Consider the following 15,007-nt stretch of genomic DNA (forward strand, 5'->3'; position numbering starts at 1 on the left):
AAGTGGGACACTCACATTGACTCCATTGTGAAAAAGGCCCAGCAGAGGTTGTACTTCCTTCGCCAGCTGAGGAAGTTAACCTGCCACAGGAGCTGCTGAAACAGTTCTACTCTGTTATCATTGAATCCATCCTCTGCACTTCTATAACTGTATGGTTCAGCTCAGCTACCAAATCTGACCTCAGAAGACTACAGAGGGTAGTCTGGACTGCTGAGCGAATTATTGGTACAACCCTCCCTTCTCTCCAAGAACTGTACTCATCCAGAGTGAGCAAAAGGGTTGGCAAAATCACTCTGGACCCCTCACATCCAGCACACTCCCTCTTTGAACTGTTGCCATCTGGTCGACGCTACAGAGCACTGAGCACCAGAACGACCAGACACAGGAACAGTTTCTTCCCTCAGGCAATCCATAGGGCCCGTCGCACCGCGGGAACCTTTTCATAGTACCAGAACTAATTGTGGAACTACCTACTTTTTGCCGTTTTCGCACCGCCGGAACTGGTTGCTTTTTTAGTACCGGACTGCCTTTTTCTAGAACCAAATTAGCTCCTACTCCGGAGCAGGGTCTAACCAGCACAACTGGTACTGCCGTGATGTAAGTAGACACTGATTGGCCAAACGCTTATGAAAACGCCCTCACCCATTTCATGAACACTTAACAATAACTGTGGAACACACACTATTTATACACTCATACACTTATTTATCTAACACACATACTCGGTCTACACCTCAAATTTTCACATAATATACCTGTACATACAAAACTGTCTATTGTTATATACCTGCACATACAATTGTCAATTTATATATTTTTATTCCTTATTTACTTGTTCTATTTTTATTTATTTGAATTTTTCTGTGTTTTTTGTTCTGTCACTGTCATTCTGTTGCACTGTGGAAGCTACTTTCACGAAAACAAATTCCTCGTATGTGTAAACATACCTGGCAATAAAGCTCATTCTGATTCTGATTCTGATTAGCTGAGAAAGCAACGGAATGACCCATGACTCGAATGCAAACACACTCTCCAGACAGAGCACTGTATAGACATCAGTCTTGAGCACTGGAGTGCTGCACACAGCCCACGGGGATCTCCCCCTCTTTATCTCTCTGGCTCTCTGTGTGTGTGTGTAATGCACTCATTACACACGCTCACTGAGTCTGAGTTTTCTTGCCATCTGAGCACACAAGCCTCCTGCAGACACAAAGTGCCAGTGCAAAAGCAGGCATTTCCCATGTCTGTGTTCATGTCAAGTTTAAGGCACAACAGTACAAGAAGACTAGTTTAACTATCTTGTTTCTGTTTGTGTAACACACCTGCTCCCCAGCCTGAGACTCTCCAATGATGAAGCGGTCACCAGGGCCATCAGCCGCTGAAAAACAGTAAAAAGAGTAACTCAATGAGTCATTTTCAAAGGGTTTATAGGTTTGGTGAAAGAGATTGTAACGATTAAAGTTAAAAACAAGACTGTTATATATCTATTACGCACATTACTAGAAATTAATATGGATAAAATGGAAATAATCGTAAGTTCTGATGATTATTTCCTTTTTTTTTTAATATATATATGTAAAAAAATAATGAATACGTTATTCAGCAAAGTCCCCTTAAATTGATCAAATGTTGCAGTAAAACATTTATATGATTACTAATGATTTATATTTTAAATAAATAAATGCTGTTTGAACTTTCTATCCATGAAAAATCCTGAAGAAAATGTATCATGTTTTGCACCAAAAATATTAAGCAGCACAACTGTTTTCAACTATAAATGTTGCTTGATCACCAAATCAGCATATTAGAATGATTTTTTAAGGATCATGTGACACTGAAGACTAGAGCTGAAAATTCAGATTTGCCATTACAGGAATTAAACTATTATAATTAAATTATACTTGATGTTAAAAATTTCACTTGATGTTAAAACTTGACATTTGTTGGGGCAGTGTTAACTAGCCTTAAGACTTGTATACAAAAACTTTGATGTGCAAATGCATGTTTATGGGCAGGTTATGTTGTTTTATTATTAGTTATGTGATTGTTCTGCTCTTACACTCCAATATTTTGGTGTTCATGTGGTAAACGAGACCATGCGGAGTGAGTAATTTTGCAGTCAGGGTATTCACCTCGAACAGCATAGCCATCTTTAACTGATGCAGGGAAAGGTGGCAGGTTGTCTTTGGCGTAGACGTCCTGAGCCAGAACTCGTCCCATTCCATCTACAAACAGATAAAGGACAGAAAAAAGCTGTGATGCGTCCAATCATGAATACAATAAAAATGTAAACAAGTTAACATCTGTGTAAAAGTCAAAAAGGGGAAATGTGCCAAGATCAGAGGCCAGAAAACGCTATATGAGAAAGCAAATGAACACATGCAGTCATACAACATTAAAAGAGGGATGTAAGAATGTGAGGGAGGAGATGAATATGTGCATTGTCTTAACTAATAAAATATGACAAATAATGTATATAACATATATTATACAATCGAAAGCTATGAACTAGCAATTAAATATTTTGTGTTATATGTTTAACTAACAAGCCTGTTAACCTTGCATACAAGTCACTACACATTGGTGCAAATGAATACACCATTATCTAGCTAGCACTGAAACAAAAAGATAACCCATAACAGTGAAATTCTGATGCTCTTAAACAGTGAAATAACATCCCTATTCCTTAAAAATTTGAAAAAATTAAATAAATAAAAATACACTTTTTATGAAGCTCTTATAATCTATAATCTCCAGTCTGGAGTGGTCTAACATGGCATATATGTATACTTATGTATGGTTAAAGCTACTGACTTTGCATACACGCAAGTTACTACACATTGGTGCAAGTTACTACAAAATTATTATTTTATAATGTGTAGCTAGTACTGCTACGAAAAGATAACCCATAAAAGTTATTGTGATTTTGATCTCGATGAATATCTTTGATTATCTATTTTGATTATCAAAGTTATTTTCATTATCTAGAAGATCCATTTTTGAACAATGGCTACCTCCTGGAGTCTTCACAAAATGCTGAAGGTACCAAGAAAGTTGTTCCTCAAAATTAAATTATACTTGTTTTACATGTAAATTGTTGAAATCCAGGTCAAAATGCCAGATGTAGAATGTCCAGGAATGTATTTATACTAGGGCTGGGCAATGCGATTTTCATGCGAATCTCATCAGTAAAGCACTGGTGATTAGTAGTAAATCTCCAGCACGTGCTTTCAGATGGAGTGGCATTTCCTACACAGAGCCATAGTTCACTGACAAGCTACACAAAATCGTGTTCAAAATCGCAGGCGATTCATTGCCTAAATGCCACTCCATCTGAAAGCACATGCTGGAGATTTACTACTAATCACCAGAAGCGGCTTTACTGACGAGATTTTTTGCACAGGCCTAATTTATACTATGAAGAACATACATCAGTGGTTGAGTTTCCTACATTTCAGACTTTCATATGAAAGCACAGGAATTTGCACATAGCCTAAATAAAGGAAAGGTGGAAAGGTGGATGAGAGTGTGCCCTGAAACACAGATGTGCCATTTCCTCTGAGCACCAAACACACAGTGTAACATGTACACACACTTCCACTCACACACAAAGTCTGAGATCTCTTGTGGGAGCAACAAGCTCCCTCCCACACATGAAAAGAAGAAGAGAAAATAGAGATGACAGACAGAGAGAGAGAGAGAAAGAGGGGAAAGAATAAAGAATAAGGGAGTGCCAGAAGGAATGTGAGAGAGCGAGAATAAAGAGAGATGGAAAAAGAAAAGAACGAGAGAGTGCAAAGGCGCTCTTGTAGAGATAAAGCACACGAATGAGAGAGGGAGAACGCGCTGATGCTAATGAGGCCTCTCCTCGGTTGGAGGCTGATTAGAAAAGACTTATTTCTCTAAAACAGCACATCTGACGAGGCTCTAAATATAGCGCGTGTCTGGATTGGGAGATCAAACAGATGGGTACGGTGTTATCTACACACAGAGATGAGTACACAAGCGTGAATCACAGAGCGCTGACAACCCAGTCACCATGAAACTGCAACGATTCCCTGCAGCTACAATACAACAAGCCCAGATCTACTCAACACAGCTGAGCACAGGCCTGTAAAGAGACCACATGTAAGCCTGAAGTCCATACCAAACGCTGTCATCTGAAATGAATGCAAAAACAATGCTCCTAAAACTGATTCTAAAGGGTGATCTAGCACTCAGTTCATTTTATATGTACAAAATCAAAGGAAAATAATTGTTTATAATACTAACCAGTTCGGTCATGACACCTAATAAATCTTATTTTAGATCATGATATAAAAATGTAAAAAATAAATAAATAAAAAAACTCACTGCTGTCCTGATTGAGATGTGCAACCATAACAAAAACAAACACACACACACACACACACACACACACAAAAGAAGGGTTCTCTAAAGTGCTTGGCGTAATGGACAGCAGTATTGAGGATGGTGATTCATTGCTATAAAAAATACAAATTGTACATGTAAATATTGATAATTCAGAAATTAAAGAAATTTAAATAGTCTAAGCAGGGAAGCAAACCCAAAAATAGTCAAATGTAACACTCTGAAAGAGTGAAAACATTTCCCTAATCCTTTAAAAATGTGAAAAAGGCATTTTTTTTTTAAAGCTATTATAATCTATCCTTTAAAACTAGAACAAAAAACTAATAATAATAAATAGCTTTTTCTAAGCAGTTTGTCTCTTTAAAATCACCCTAAACAATTCTAATCAAATCAGCCATCATATTAGCCAATCATATATTACTGTTCAACAGTTTGGGGTCATGAACCATCTAATCATCAAAAAGTCCTGAAAAAATGTATCAGTTTCCACAAAAATATTAAGCAGCACAACAGTCTTCAATGCTGATAATAAGAAATGTTTCTTTAGCAGCAAATCAGGATATTAGAATGATTTCTGAAGGATCATGTGACACTGTAGCCTGATGTAATGGCTGCAGAAATTTCAGCTTCACCAGCATAGGACTAAATTACTTATCAAAATATATTTAAATAAAAAATATGGTTTAATTTAAATGGTTTTCACTGTATTATTGATTAAATAGATTTAGCCTTGATGAGCATAAGAGACTTTTATCAAAAACTTTTAAACAGTAGTGTATGTAGACATAAATGTACAGCAATATCTGCAAACGGTTTTCGGTAATTTATAATTGGTGCATTGGAAACTCTTACTTGTACATCAACATCCAGCAGAACAGACAGTTCCACCTCAGCATACTCTAATGGCCAATCTTCTCCAAGGCCGAGACCATTTATACATTTTAAATTCATTTTATTAACCGAGGTGACAGAGAGAGGTTTTAAAACAGACAGCCGCTCATAACGTACACCCATCTTGTTATATGAACAACGCATTTCAAAAATTTATGAGCGACATTTCATGGCTGGGTGAGGATATTTCCTCTATTTACGCTGGACCTGCCCTCCTTGTGCTCGAGCTGAGCTGAAAATCCATCACGTTTAATCTGTCAGGAAACAGTGAAGCTCTACACATCACTGATAGATTAAAGGCACAATGTTTGAGGTGCTGGTGGGTTTTGTGAAAAGAGGTGATGTCGGAAAAGCTTTTGTATTGAATGTTTGCTTTAAGTTGGGTTTTTTTGTTGGTTTTTGTAGGCAAGCACACTGCCATCTCTAACCGCTGCGTCATGCATCACGATTGATGAGTTCACAGGCTTCCACAACATCAGTCGTGGGCAAATGATCTGGAACGCAATATGACAACACAACACTCTTCCAAACTAGGCCATTCTCCATGGATAAACCAAACAGACACAGCCAAACATGGAACATGATTCTGTTCTCTGACTATTAATGACAACCATAACATGTTCAAATCAATGGAACAAGCTAAAGGAAAACAAAAGACTCCAAGGAATCACTTGTCTCTGATAAACTGAATCCCAATTCGACATACTATCCTTAAGAGTTTGCACACATTGCACACATATATGTGTGTGTATGTATATATATATATATATATATATATATATGACTATATGCCGACAGCACTTACTGGCCTAGATATACCACAGACCAACAACCATTGAGAACCCATTTTTGTGAACCATCGGAAGGACAGTGCTTCATGTTAAAAGGATAGTTCACGAAAATTCTGACATCATTCACTTATCCTTGTGTCTTTAAAAACCCATATGATGTTCCTTCTTCCATGTAGAAAAAGGAGTTACTCATGATAGTATGTGTCTTATATGGCTCTATAACAGGATATTCTTCAACATACAGTAAGTAGTCATATGGAGTATTTTTATGATGTTTTATGGCTTTTCTTGTTCTTTTTTGGCTCTTTACATTTTTTTTAATGGAAAAGGGCAGCGAAAATACTTGTCAAAACGTATTGTTCAGTGGAGAAAGTCATATGTATTTGTAAGAACATAAGGGTAATGCTGATTTTTGGGTGAACCTTTAAGGCCCATTCAATATTATCTGAATGAGTCTGCATTTTTAATACTAAAAACATGCATGATTCAACTCTGTCAACTCCATTCAGAGTCCGAAATACCATACTTATTAGTATTATTATTTTATCTACTACTAATTAATTCTTACTGGTTGCTGTTCAAATTTTAAGGCAATCTGTCTTTTTTCAGAGAAAAAAACTTAAATAGTACTCAGAGTATGATTTTTTCAAATTGAATTCAAATTTAAAACATTAATACTCATTTTGTTCATGTTTGATTGTAAAGGACTCATTACAGCTACTAAAGTTATTCAGCCATGAACAGACTCTTGTTAATATTGTTGTTTGATCAATATTGATGACAGCTGCAGGTATATTAGGCTGAATTTGCATTACAAGTCCTAATGTACAGATCCCATAATTTGACTTAATTTTGTTCCAGCTGTTCGCGTTCACCAATAACTTGCCAAGATCAAGCATGTGAAAATACTTTATAAAACCGGCTATCATTATTACATTTAATTTATCATCAACTACAAGTACCTTTGACATCCCTAGTTTGTGAATATATTCGGTGGTTTATCTTGGTGTAAAAAGTCCATTGGTCTAGATTAGGCTTGGTATGAATAACTTACCTCTGTAGTTGATGATTTCGTTACCCAGGACAGGAGTCATCTCTAGCACAGTGATGAAGGCCTTGTCCATAGAAGTGAGAGGAAACGGGGACATGCGGTGTCTCCGAGCTACCTTGGTGATGTCCACTGCACTGTGACCTGAGACAAAGATTGATCATTTAAACATGTTCTAAAACACACATGCACAAACATTACGATTATACACAATCGGTCACCCACTTGCTCTCAGGATGTTCTCCTTGCTGCTGCATCGTGACTGCACCTACAGATATAGAGAGAGAGACAGAATGAGAGGGAATGAGGAAGAGAGAGAGAAAGGAATGGGGAAAAGAAAGACAGAAAGACATGAGTTAGAGCACAAAAGAAGCCCCATCCTCCGTCCAGGAGAGTTAGCATTCCACTGACAGGATTCATAAAGATCAGGATGATCATCTACACATTCAGACAAAATAACCAAAAGCAACTTGCTTGAAAACAAACTGAAAACAACATGTTCAGTCCTACTGCCATTATTATCATTATCATCATGGTCTTGACATAATGCTGTAGCGAGTCTTGGAAAGTTATGTTATGTCATGGTAGCATTCTAGTGCCCAAAACAACCTGATTCCAGAAAAGCATCTGATATAATGAACATTAAAGTCAACATGAAATATTTTAATGCTGTAATGTGATGTATTTCAGAGTGAATATTCAATTGGAAAGAAAAATGTGGGCATTTCTTATCAAAATAGGGACCTGAAGTGGAAATTTTGATGGTTTCCTCACAAAATGATATTGTTTAGCTTGAAAAAAACGTAGAATACCGCTTTTATAGTGTTTTTTGCTAACAATGTAGGGTAAGACATGCTTTTATACATCAAGAATTGATTAGATCATGAAAAGTGGGCGTTCTATACCAAAATGGGGTTTCTGTCTGCTTTATGACTGTAACTTGGAGTCAAAGGTCAAGTTCAGCCTCAAAAGCATCTCAACTTAACCCAATGGTCATTCTTCTCTTTTTTTTCTCTTTGATATTGTTAATAATTTTGAAAGCTTTCTTTACCTACAACAGTAGCCTAAAACAATGTCAAAATAGACGTCAGGCAATATATGTTAGAGGCAATTAAAAAAAAAAATTATATTAATTACGTGAAAAAAATCATCTATATATATTTATATCCCTATAAAAATGATCTATTTAAAAAAAAGTGTCCATTTTGATTTCATGTTGACTTTAACAGCTAGAAGCTCCATACGATGGAACACAATTCGAGCCACAAATCACAATTTTCTCTCAAAATGAGCCATGAATGTTTTAAGATAATAATAATAATAATAGCAAATGTGATTATACATTCAGCTGTAAGTGTGGAATCTACCAATACAAAGTTTCATAAATTATGGAGTTCCCTTAGGCCAAGAGTAATGTATGAGAGGGCAATCAAATTCCATGCAAAAAATACACATTGACTTGTGGCTATAGTAACAGAGGGTTAAATATATTAAGTCTTTGATTTACTGCATGAAAGCATTAAAAACAGCCCTTTATGTGTCCTTCGTGCTGAGACGCAATGCCCCTGGCCTATAGGGGGAGACACACAAGCAAGTCCCAAGTCCTTTCTACTCACGATCCAGTTACAACAGACTAGCACCAACACGACAAATTAATGATCGACACAGAGCAAAGAAAGAGAGAGAGTTAGAAAAAGACAGGAAGAGGAAGAAAACGATGAGGTGCAGCTCACATACAGCAAACAGCAATAAAACACTGCATCTAAATGGAGATCAAACTTAAAAGGAACAGAAAAACAGGAGAAAAAAAGATCTAAGAAACAGAACTCAATGTCCACAAGAGACTCCAACACACCAAACGGCTAATAAAACAAAGAGAGCATTAGAAAGAGCGACGTCTACAGACAAGATAATGAGAGACAAGGAAAGAAACAGAGATGAGGAGAGAGAAAAAGAGTGTAAAGCAAGGAGTTTGGACTCCTGACGCAAAGCAGAGTTTGCGGATGGAAGCAGCTCCTTTTTTTTTTTTTTTTTGCGTGGGTTGGGAATAGTTACTCGCGAGTCGAAGGTCCTATGGTTCCTGCGATCATCTTTGAGCCCCTCCAGCCTAGAGTGGAGCTTTGGCAATGAACAGAAACAAAAGGGTTTACAACAGACAGAGCAAAGGAGAAGCTTTGGGAGACCGAGAAGAAGAAAAAAAAAGAGTTTTAAAGGCTCTCTGAGACAGCATTCGCTCGGTTTACACACAACAGGCTGAGATGACAATGAATGAGCATTGAGAGGTGAAGAGAGATCTGACTGGATGTCATTCGGTCCTGTTGCTAATGTTTAGTGGGGCATTATGCCGCCAGCCAGGAAGGTAGCACAGGTTAGCGAGGAAGAGGGGTGCGGTGAGGCACAATGTAATTCGGCACAGTTAGTGAAATCACACGCCACATAATGCACTTCGGTTCCAGTGAGATTTTAAAAGACACCGAAAGAAGACAGTGTTGGTGATACTGAGTGTCAGTGTGCTAATGGCCACCAGAGCAGGGCAGAGTTTGTGTTACATTATCGCATTTTAAGTCTGAGTGAATGAGAGTATGTGAACACTTGGAATGAATGAATGAATGAATGTATGAAAACATATGGACAGTTAAACATTAAAATATCAGGGTTACCATAGCCAACATGTTAACAGTAGGGATTAATTAAATATTCTTAATTTAATGCCGTAAAAACATTATCTAATGACATTACGTAGGTTTCAGTTAGTTTCACTTGTTTTCTTTCTTTAAACTGTATTCGGCACAGTTAGTGAAATCACACGCCACATAATGCACTTCGGTTCCAGTGAGATTTTAAAAGACACCGAAAGAAGACAGTGTTGGTGATACTGAGTGTCAGTGTGCTAATGGCCACCAGAGCAGGGCAGAGTTTGTGTTACATTATCGCATTTGAAGTCTGAGTGAATGAGAGTATGTGAACACTTGGAATGAATGAATGAATGAATGTATGAAAACATATGGACAGTTAAACATTAAAATATCAGGGTTACCATAGCCAACATGTTAACAGTAGGGATTAATTAAATATTCTTAATTTAATGCCGTAAAAACATTATCTAATGACATTACGTAGGTTTCAGTTAGTTTCACTTGTTTTCTTTCTTTAAACTGTACTGAATGCATTAAAACAAAATTTTGAAATAAAATAATGTAAAAATGTAAGAATTTATAACTCAAGATTCATTTAATTTATTGAAAGCCCTGTAAATACTTTATGTATAATAATACATTATGATCATTATTTATTAGATTAAAAGTTATTATCTAAATCCATCCAGATTTAACCATAGACCTAGGTTTATCATAGCAAATGAATGGATGATGAAAACATGAAACATTACTGCTAAAATGTATATTAAAATATCTGGCAATAAATATTAATAGTTTATTTAATGCAGTTAATGCATTTACCTAATTGTACATTAAAACGGCTTCATTTGTTTTCTTTCCATAAGAAAAGCAATGAATGCGTCAAAACTGAATGTACTATATTTAAATAAAGTAAAATAAAATAAAATGGAGGCGATCCAAAAGTTTGAGGTCATTCAAGTAAACTAAAAATTCCATAAGATGGTAAAATAGTCCTGTTTATATACTTTGATTATAATAATAGTGAATCTAGAGAATCATAGATTTACATTTACCATAGTAAATAAATTCATAATAATGAAAACACAAAAACTGCTGCTAAAAAGCATATTAAAATATCAGGTCATACATAGCCCATGTTTTAGATACTGAGTTTAATAAAATATTCATAATTTAAAGGGGTGGTTCACTGTTTTTTTTTCTAGGTTTGATTGTGTTTATGGGATGCAGTCTAACGTGTTAATGCTTCGGTTTTTTTTTAAAAACTCATTTTTTCTCACATAATTTACCTTTATTCCACACCGCTCTGTCCCTTCTCTGAGAAACAGGCTGATCTTTTCCTGTTTTTATGAAGCCCCGCCCTCAGAAATAGGCGATGGACTCTGATTGGTTAGCTAGCCCAGTGTGTTGTGATTGGCTAAACCGCCTCTAGTGCGCGTCTAAATGTCCCGCCCCTCACCTCAGCGGCATGTGCTCCGGTTGTATTGTAAACAACGGCGTCTTTAATATCGCTTATCAGTTTGAGCCTGATTAAGAAGCAGAGGATATTATTGAAGAGGATCGCGCAGAACCTGTGCAAGCACGGCTTTTAATGGTAGGCCTATGTTTTTTGTTTGCTGTTGTCTCATACTTTTAGATATGCTGTTATTTGTAAATTCTACTGCTTATGTTAGCTTTTAATATATCGTTTTGTCCTGATTAAAGCTTTAATACAGTATGGCAACTGCACGCGCGTCCATGTTTAATGCTTCTCATAACTATGTGAAAATAAGTGTATAAATGGAACCGAACTGATCTGATGATCTGAATGAGAGAGGGAGGCCGAGCAGGCGACGCGAGGAACAGTATTAAGAACCGCTGTTTTAGAACATTGATTTTGAAACTTGTGAATCTATTAGAATCGTTAGAAGACAGAATCGCGATTCATATATGAAAAGATTTTTACGTGCACCCCTAGTTTTCTCTTCCTCTTCTCTAAAGCAGCGTAGCATGGCCCCAGCCCCCTTTGCTGCCTTTTCCCGAGGGCGGGGTTTATCTGGGTTTGTGATGTCACGAACCCGGGAAGTAACTCGTTGTAGTCTCTACCAGCCGTTTTTGTAGGCATTAAACTGCCAGAATTTTAAAAGACGACATCTCCGTTTGCATTGAACTTTCAGCTTCGTAACTTTGCAGATATTGTTTATGCTCAAACAGCAACATTACACACTAACTAACGTTAAAAAAGTGAAATCGCAATCAACCACCCCTTTAAAACGATTTAAATCAGTTTGTTTTCTTTCCTTAAGAAAAGTACTGAATGCAGTAAAACTGAACACACTTCATAAAAAAAAAAAAAAAATTGTTTTTTCTTAAAAGTCCAGCACTATGTGTAATAAAAAAGACCAATATCATTAGATTTAACTCAACATAAACATGCAAATCTCACACTAGTATGCTGTTAACCAGCCTTTTTTTTTTTTTACCAAGTCCTGTATGTACAGGCAAGGAAAATTATACATCCTTGACATGTTTTATTCTTCCACTCCTTCTATTTGTTCATCTAACCTCCTTTCATCAAACAACAGACAGAATGAGCTCAGAGTGGAGATGAGAGGTAACCAAACCAATGATCACAGGAGGGGTTGAAGGAATGGATGGAGGCAATGAAAGCAATGCAGAGACGTCAGGTCTCTTTAAATCAGAGTTGGACCAAAGAACTCAGTGGACTGAAAACACACGCTCACAAATAGACACGTCCTCGTACACGCAAGGGGTGGGGAACCATGTGTCAGCATACGGGCAGATGAGAGTTAATCCCTGACCAGTGAAACGAAGATGGAGTAATTGGAGAACAGGAATGAATTATTAACAAGTGAGTGTCAGGCCCAATAAGAGGAACTCCGCTCTGTGATTAACCAATCAGAAATGATTGATAAGACAGCATGGAAACTAACAGCTGTAATGCTGGCGAGCCATTTTATTAGCTCTGAAAGAGGGATAGAAAGAAAAAGAGAGAAAGAGGGGAAAAGAGAGGCTCTTTTCCAAAATCTAGCGATCAAAACCATTTTAAGCCATTATAGGCACACTTCCAACATGAAAGCTGCTCCAAAAGGTAGGCTGAATGATTATATAGATCGAACAATCATATTAGTTTAATAAAATAAAAATTAATTGCAATACATTTTGCAGATAACATGATTTATATAAAACTTGCTTACATCTGAAACGTATTATTTTATTTAAAGTTAAAATGCATATTAATATATCAGGTCTTGTTTTTAAATATTAAGATTAACTAAATATTCTTTTTTTTTATTTAACGGTTAATTCACTTAACTAACTGTACAATGCAGTAACACTGAATTAAAATAAAATAAATAAAATAAACCTTAGTTGCATAAAAACAGTAGTATATTAGTAGCATTAAGTAAAATATATTAAGTAAAATAATTCAAATATATTATACTATTATCAAAATAATCTTTTTTTTTATTCACAATTTTTTAAGTAAAGAAAACATGAAACTGAATTAAACTTTAAATATTATATTTAGTTTTATGGATTCACTGTTTTTAAGCGAAGAAAACATTAAAATGAATTAAACTTTACATATAAAATAAAACTGTTAACTGCATTAAATTAAGATTATTTAATAATTATGTTGCCTTCTAAAATAACTTCATTTGGCCAAATTGTAAGAAGAGAGATTGCGGCAATCGCAAAATGCACTGCGACAAACTTTTTGGGGAAAACTTCATTTCAGACTGCAGACAAGTCAAGAAAATGTTTTATTACATGTATATTTAATACCAAAAAGTACTGATACAAATTGTATCTAATCCAAACATTTGATTTTGAGTCGAAACGCTAAGAAGTTAGTCAGTAGTCACTGTAGTTGATAGACAACAAGGCAGCTGACTAGGTTTTGGAACAGAGCTAGAGAGAGAGAGACAGAGATTGTTTAAGACAAGAAGATAAAGCTATAACAAAACAAACTGCCCTGATGCTACATCAGACTGTGGGCCGCAAGCAACACTCTGAGGGAAGACTTTAGTGCATGTTTGTATGTGTGATTGACTGAGTGTTGATTTATGTGAAGATTAGGGGAGAAAGGGATATCTGTTTACCTGGTCCAAGGTAGAGTACCTTGACTTGAGCGTGATGACCTCATCCAGGTGAGCCCTGAACTCTCTCCGTGAGGCCTGGAGGAAGCCACAGGACAGTAACTCACCTGATACAGCCTTCCCCGTCAACAAACACGCACACACTTCACAATATACACTTTCACAAACACACACTCTAAGAATCATCTAACACTGATATGAATAATATGAGGGGGAATCAAGCGAAGTCATAACGGCAAAATAATCCCACTACTACTAGTACTAAGCAACCAAAGAGGAGCAAAGCAGCTGCAGCGTGTCTCTGTGTGTTACGCTGGTCTTTCATCGGATTTCTAAAATCAAAGGAGGTTTCCGTGGATAATGAGCACTTAAAGCTCATTTCTACAACCCCTCCAACTTTGTGAAACTGGAAGTGTTGTAGAAAAGTAGCATTTAATGAGAGACAAAAGTCTTTAGTCCTCGAGGGACAAGAGTGGATTTGGTGGTTATTAAAGCTGCCATAAGCAATTTAGCCATCATGTTAACTTCCGGCACCATCGCCCATCCCTTCAAACACTCTCTCCCAAAAGCCACCCTCCAAGGGTGAATCGGATTTCACATTTCACAAACTCAAAAATTAAAAGGAAAAAAATCATAACAAAAAAGCACCCTCCACCCAACAATTCTCGTTACCGCAATGTAAAAAAATAAATAAATCGAATTTTCGTTACTGTAATGTGAAAAACAAAGATATATTATTTAAATGGTATTACATTATCTATAAAAGTTGTAAAATGAACAGTATTTATGAATCATGATAGCATTTATTGGCTTTAATATATGAAATAAATAAAATAAAATAAAGTTTTAAAGACTATTACAGTAATGAGAATCAGCTGAGAATACAAAAAACAATAATAACGAAATAATAATAACTACATTATTATTACTATTATTAGATAACCTTTTTCTATTTGGTGTTGGGCTGATGGAGTATTTCAAAATATTGCTTACAGCAGCTTTAAATGTTTTGATCAATTATGAAAAATACTGCACGTGTGATGTTTTGCATTTAACGAATGATTGATTCTGTGTCACTTCATCTTTATTAAGGAAAGAAAAGTTCAGAATTCATGAGAAACTAATGAATTGAAGGACACACAAAAAAACACACTCAAACACACAAAA

The 15,007-nt window shown here is 36.1% G+C and overlaps 1 protein-coding gene across 1 annotated transcript in view; it reads right to left on the reverse strand.

Annotated features, from left to right (window-relative positions):
- Positions 1–15,007, reverse strand: part of LOC107553274 (gephyrin-like) — a 107,285-nt gene that overhangs the window by 19,163 nt on the left and 73,115 nt on the right. Inside the window, exons 11-16 of the mRNA XM_016235456.1 lie at positions 13,844–13,918; positions 9,157–9,219; positions 7,327–7,369; positions 7,108–7,245; positions 2,133–2,225; positions 1,323–1,378 (exon numbers count right to left, since the gene is read on the reverse strand). Of these exons, the coding sequence (XP_016090942.1) occupies positions 1,323–1,378; positions 2,133–2,225; positions 7,108–7,245; positions 7,327–7,369; positions 9,157–9,219; positions 13,844–13,918 (468 nt within the window). The remainder of the gene's footprint in view (positions 1–1,322; positions 1,379–2,132; positions 2,226–7,107; positions 7,246–7,326; positions 7,370–9,156; positions 9,220–13,843; positions 13,919–15,007) is intronic.

Source organism: Sinocyclocheilus grahami, unplaced genomic scaffold (assembly GCF_001515645.1).
Source record: "Sinocyclocheilus grahami isolate Dianchi unplaced genomic scaffold, SAMN03320097.WGS_v1.1 scaffold468.1, whole genome shotgun sequence".
In the NCBI taxonomy this organism is placed as follows: Eukaryota; Metazoa; Chordata; class Actinopteri; order Cypriniformes; family Cyprinidae; genus Sinocyclocheilus; species Sinocyclocheilus grahami.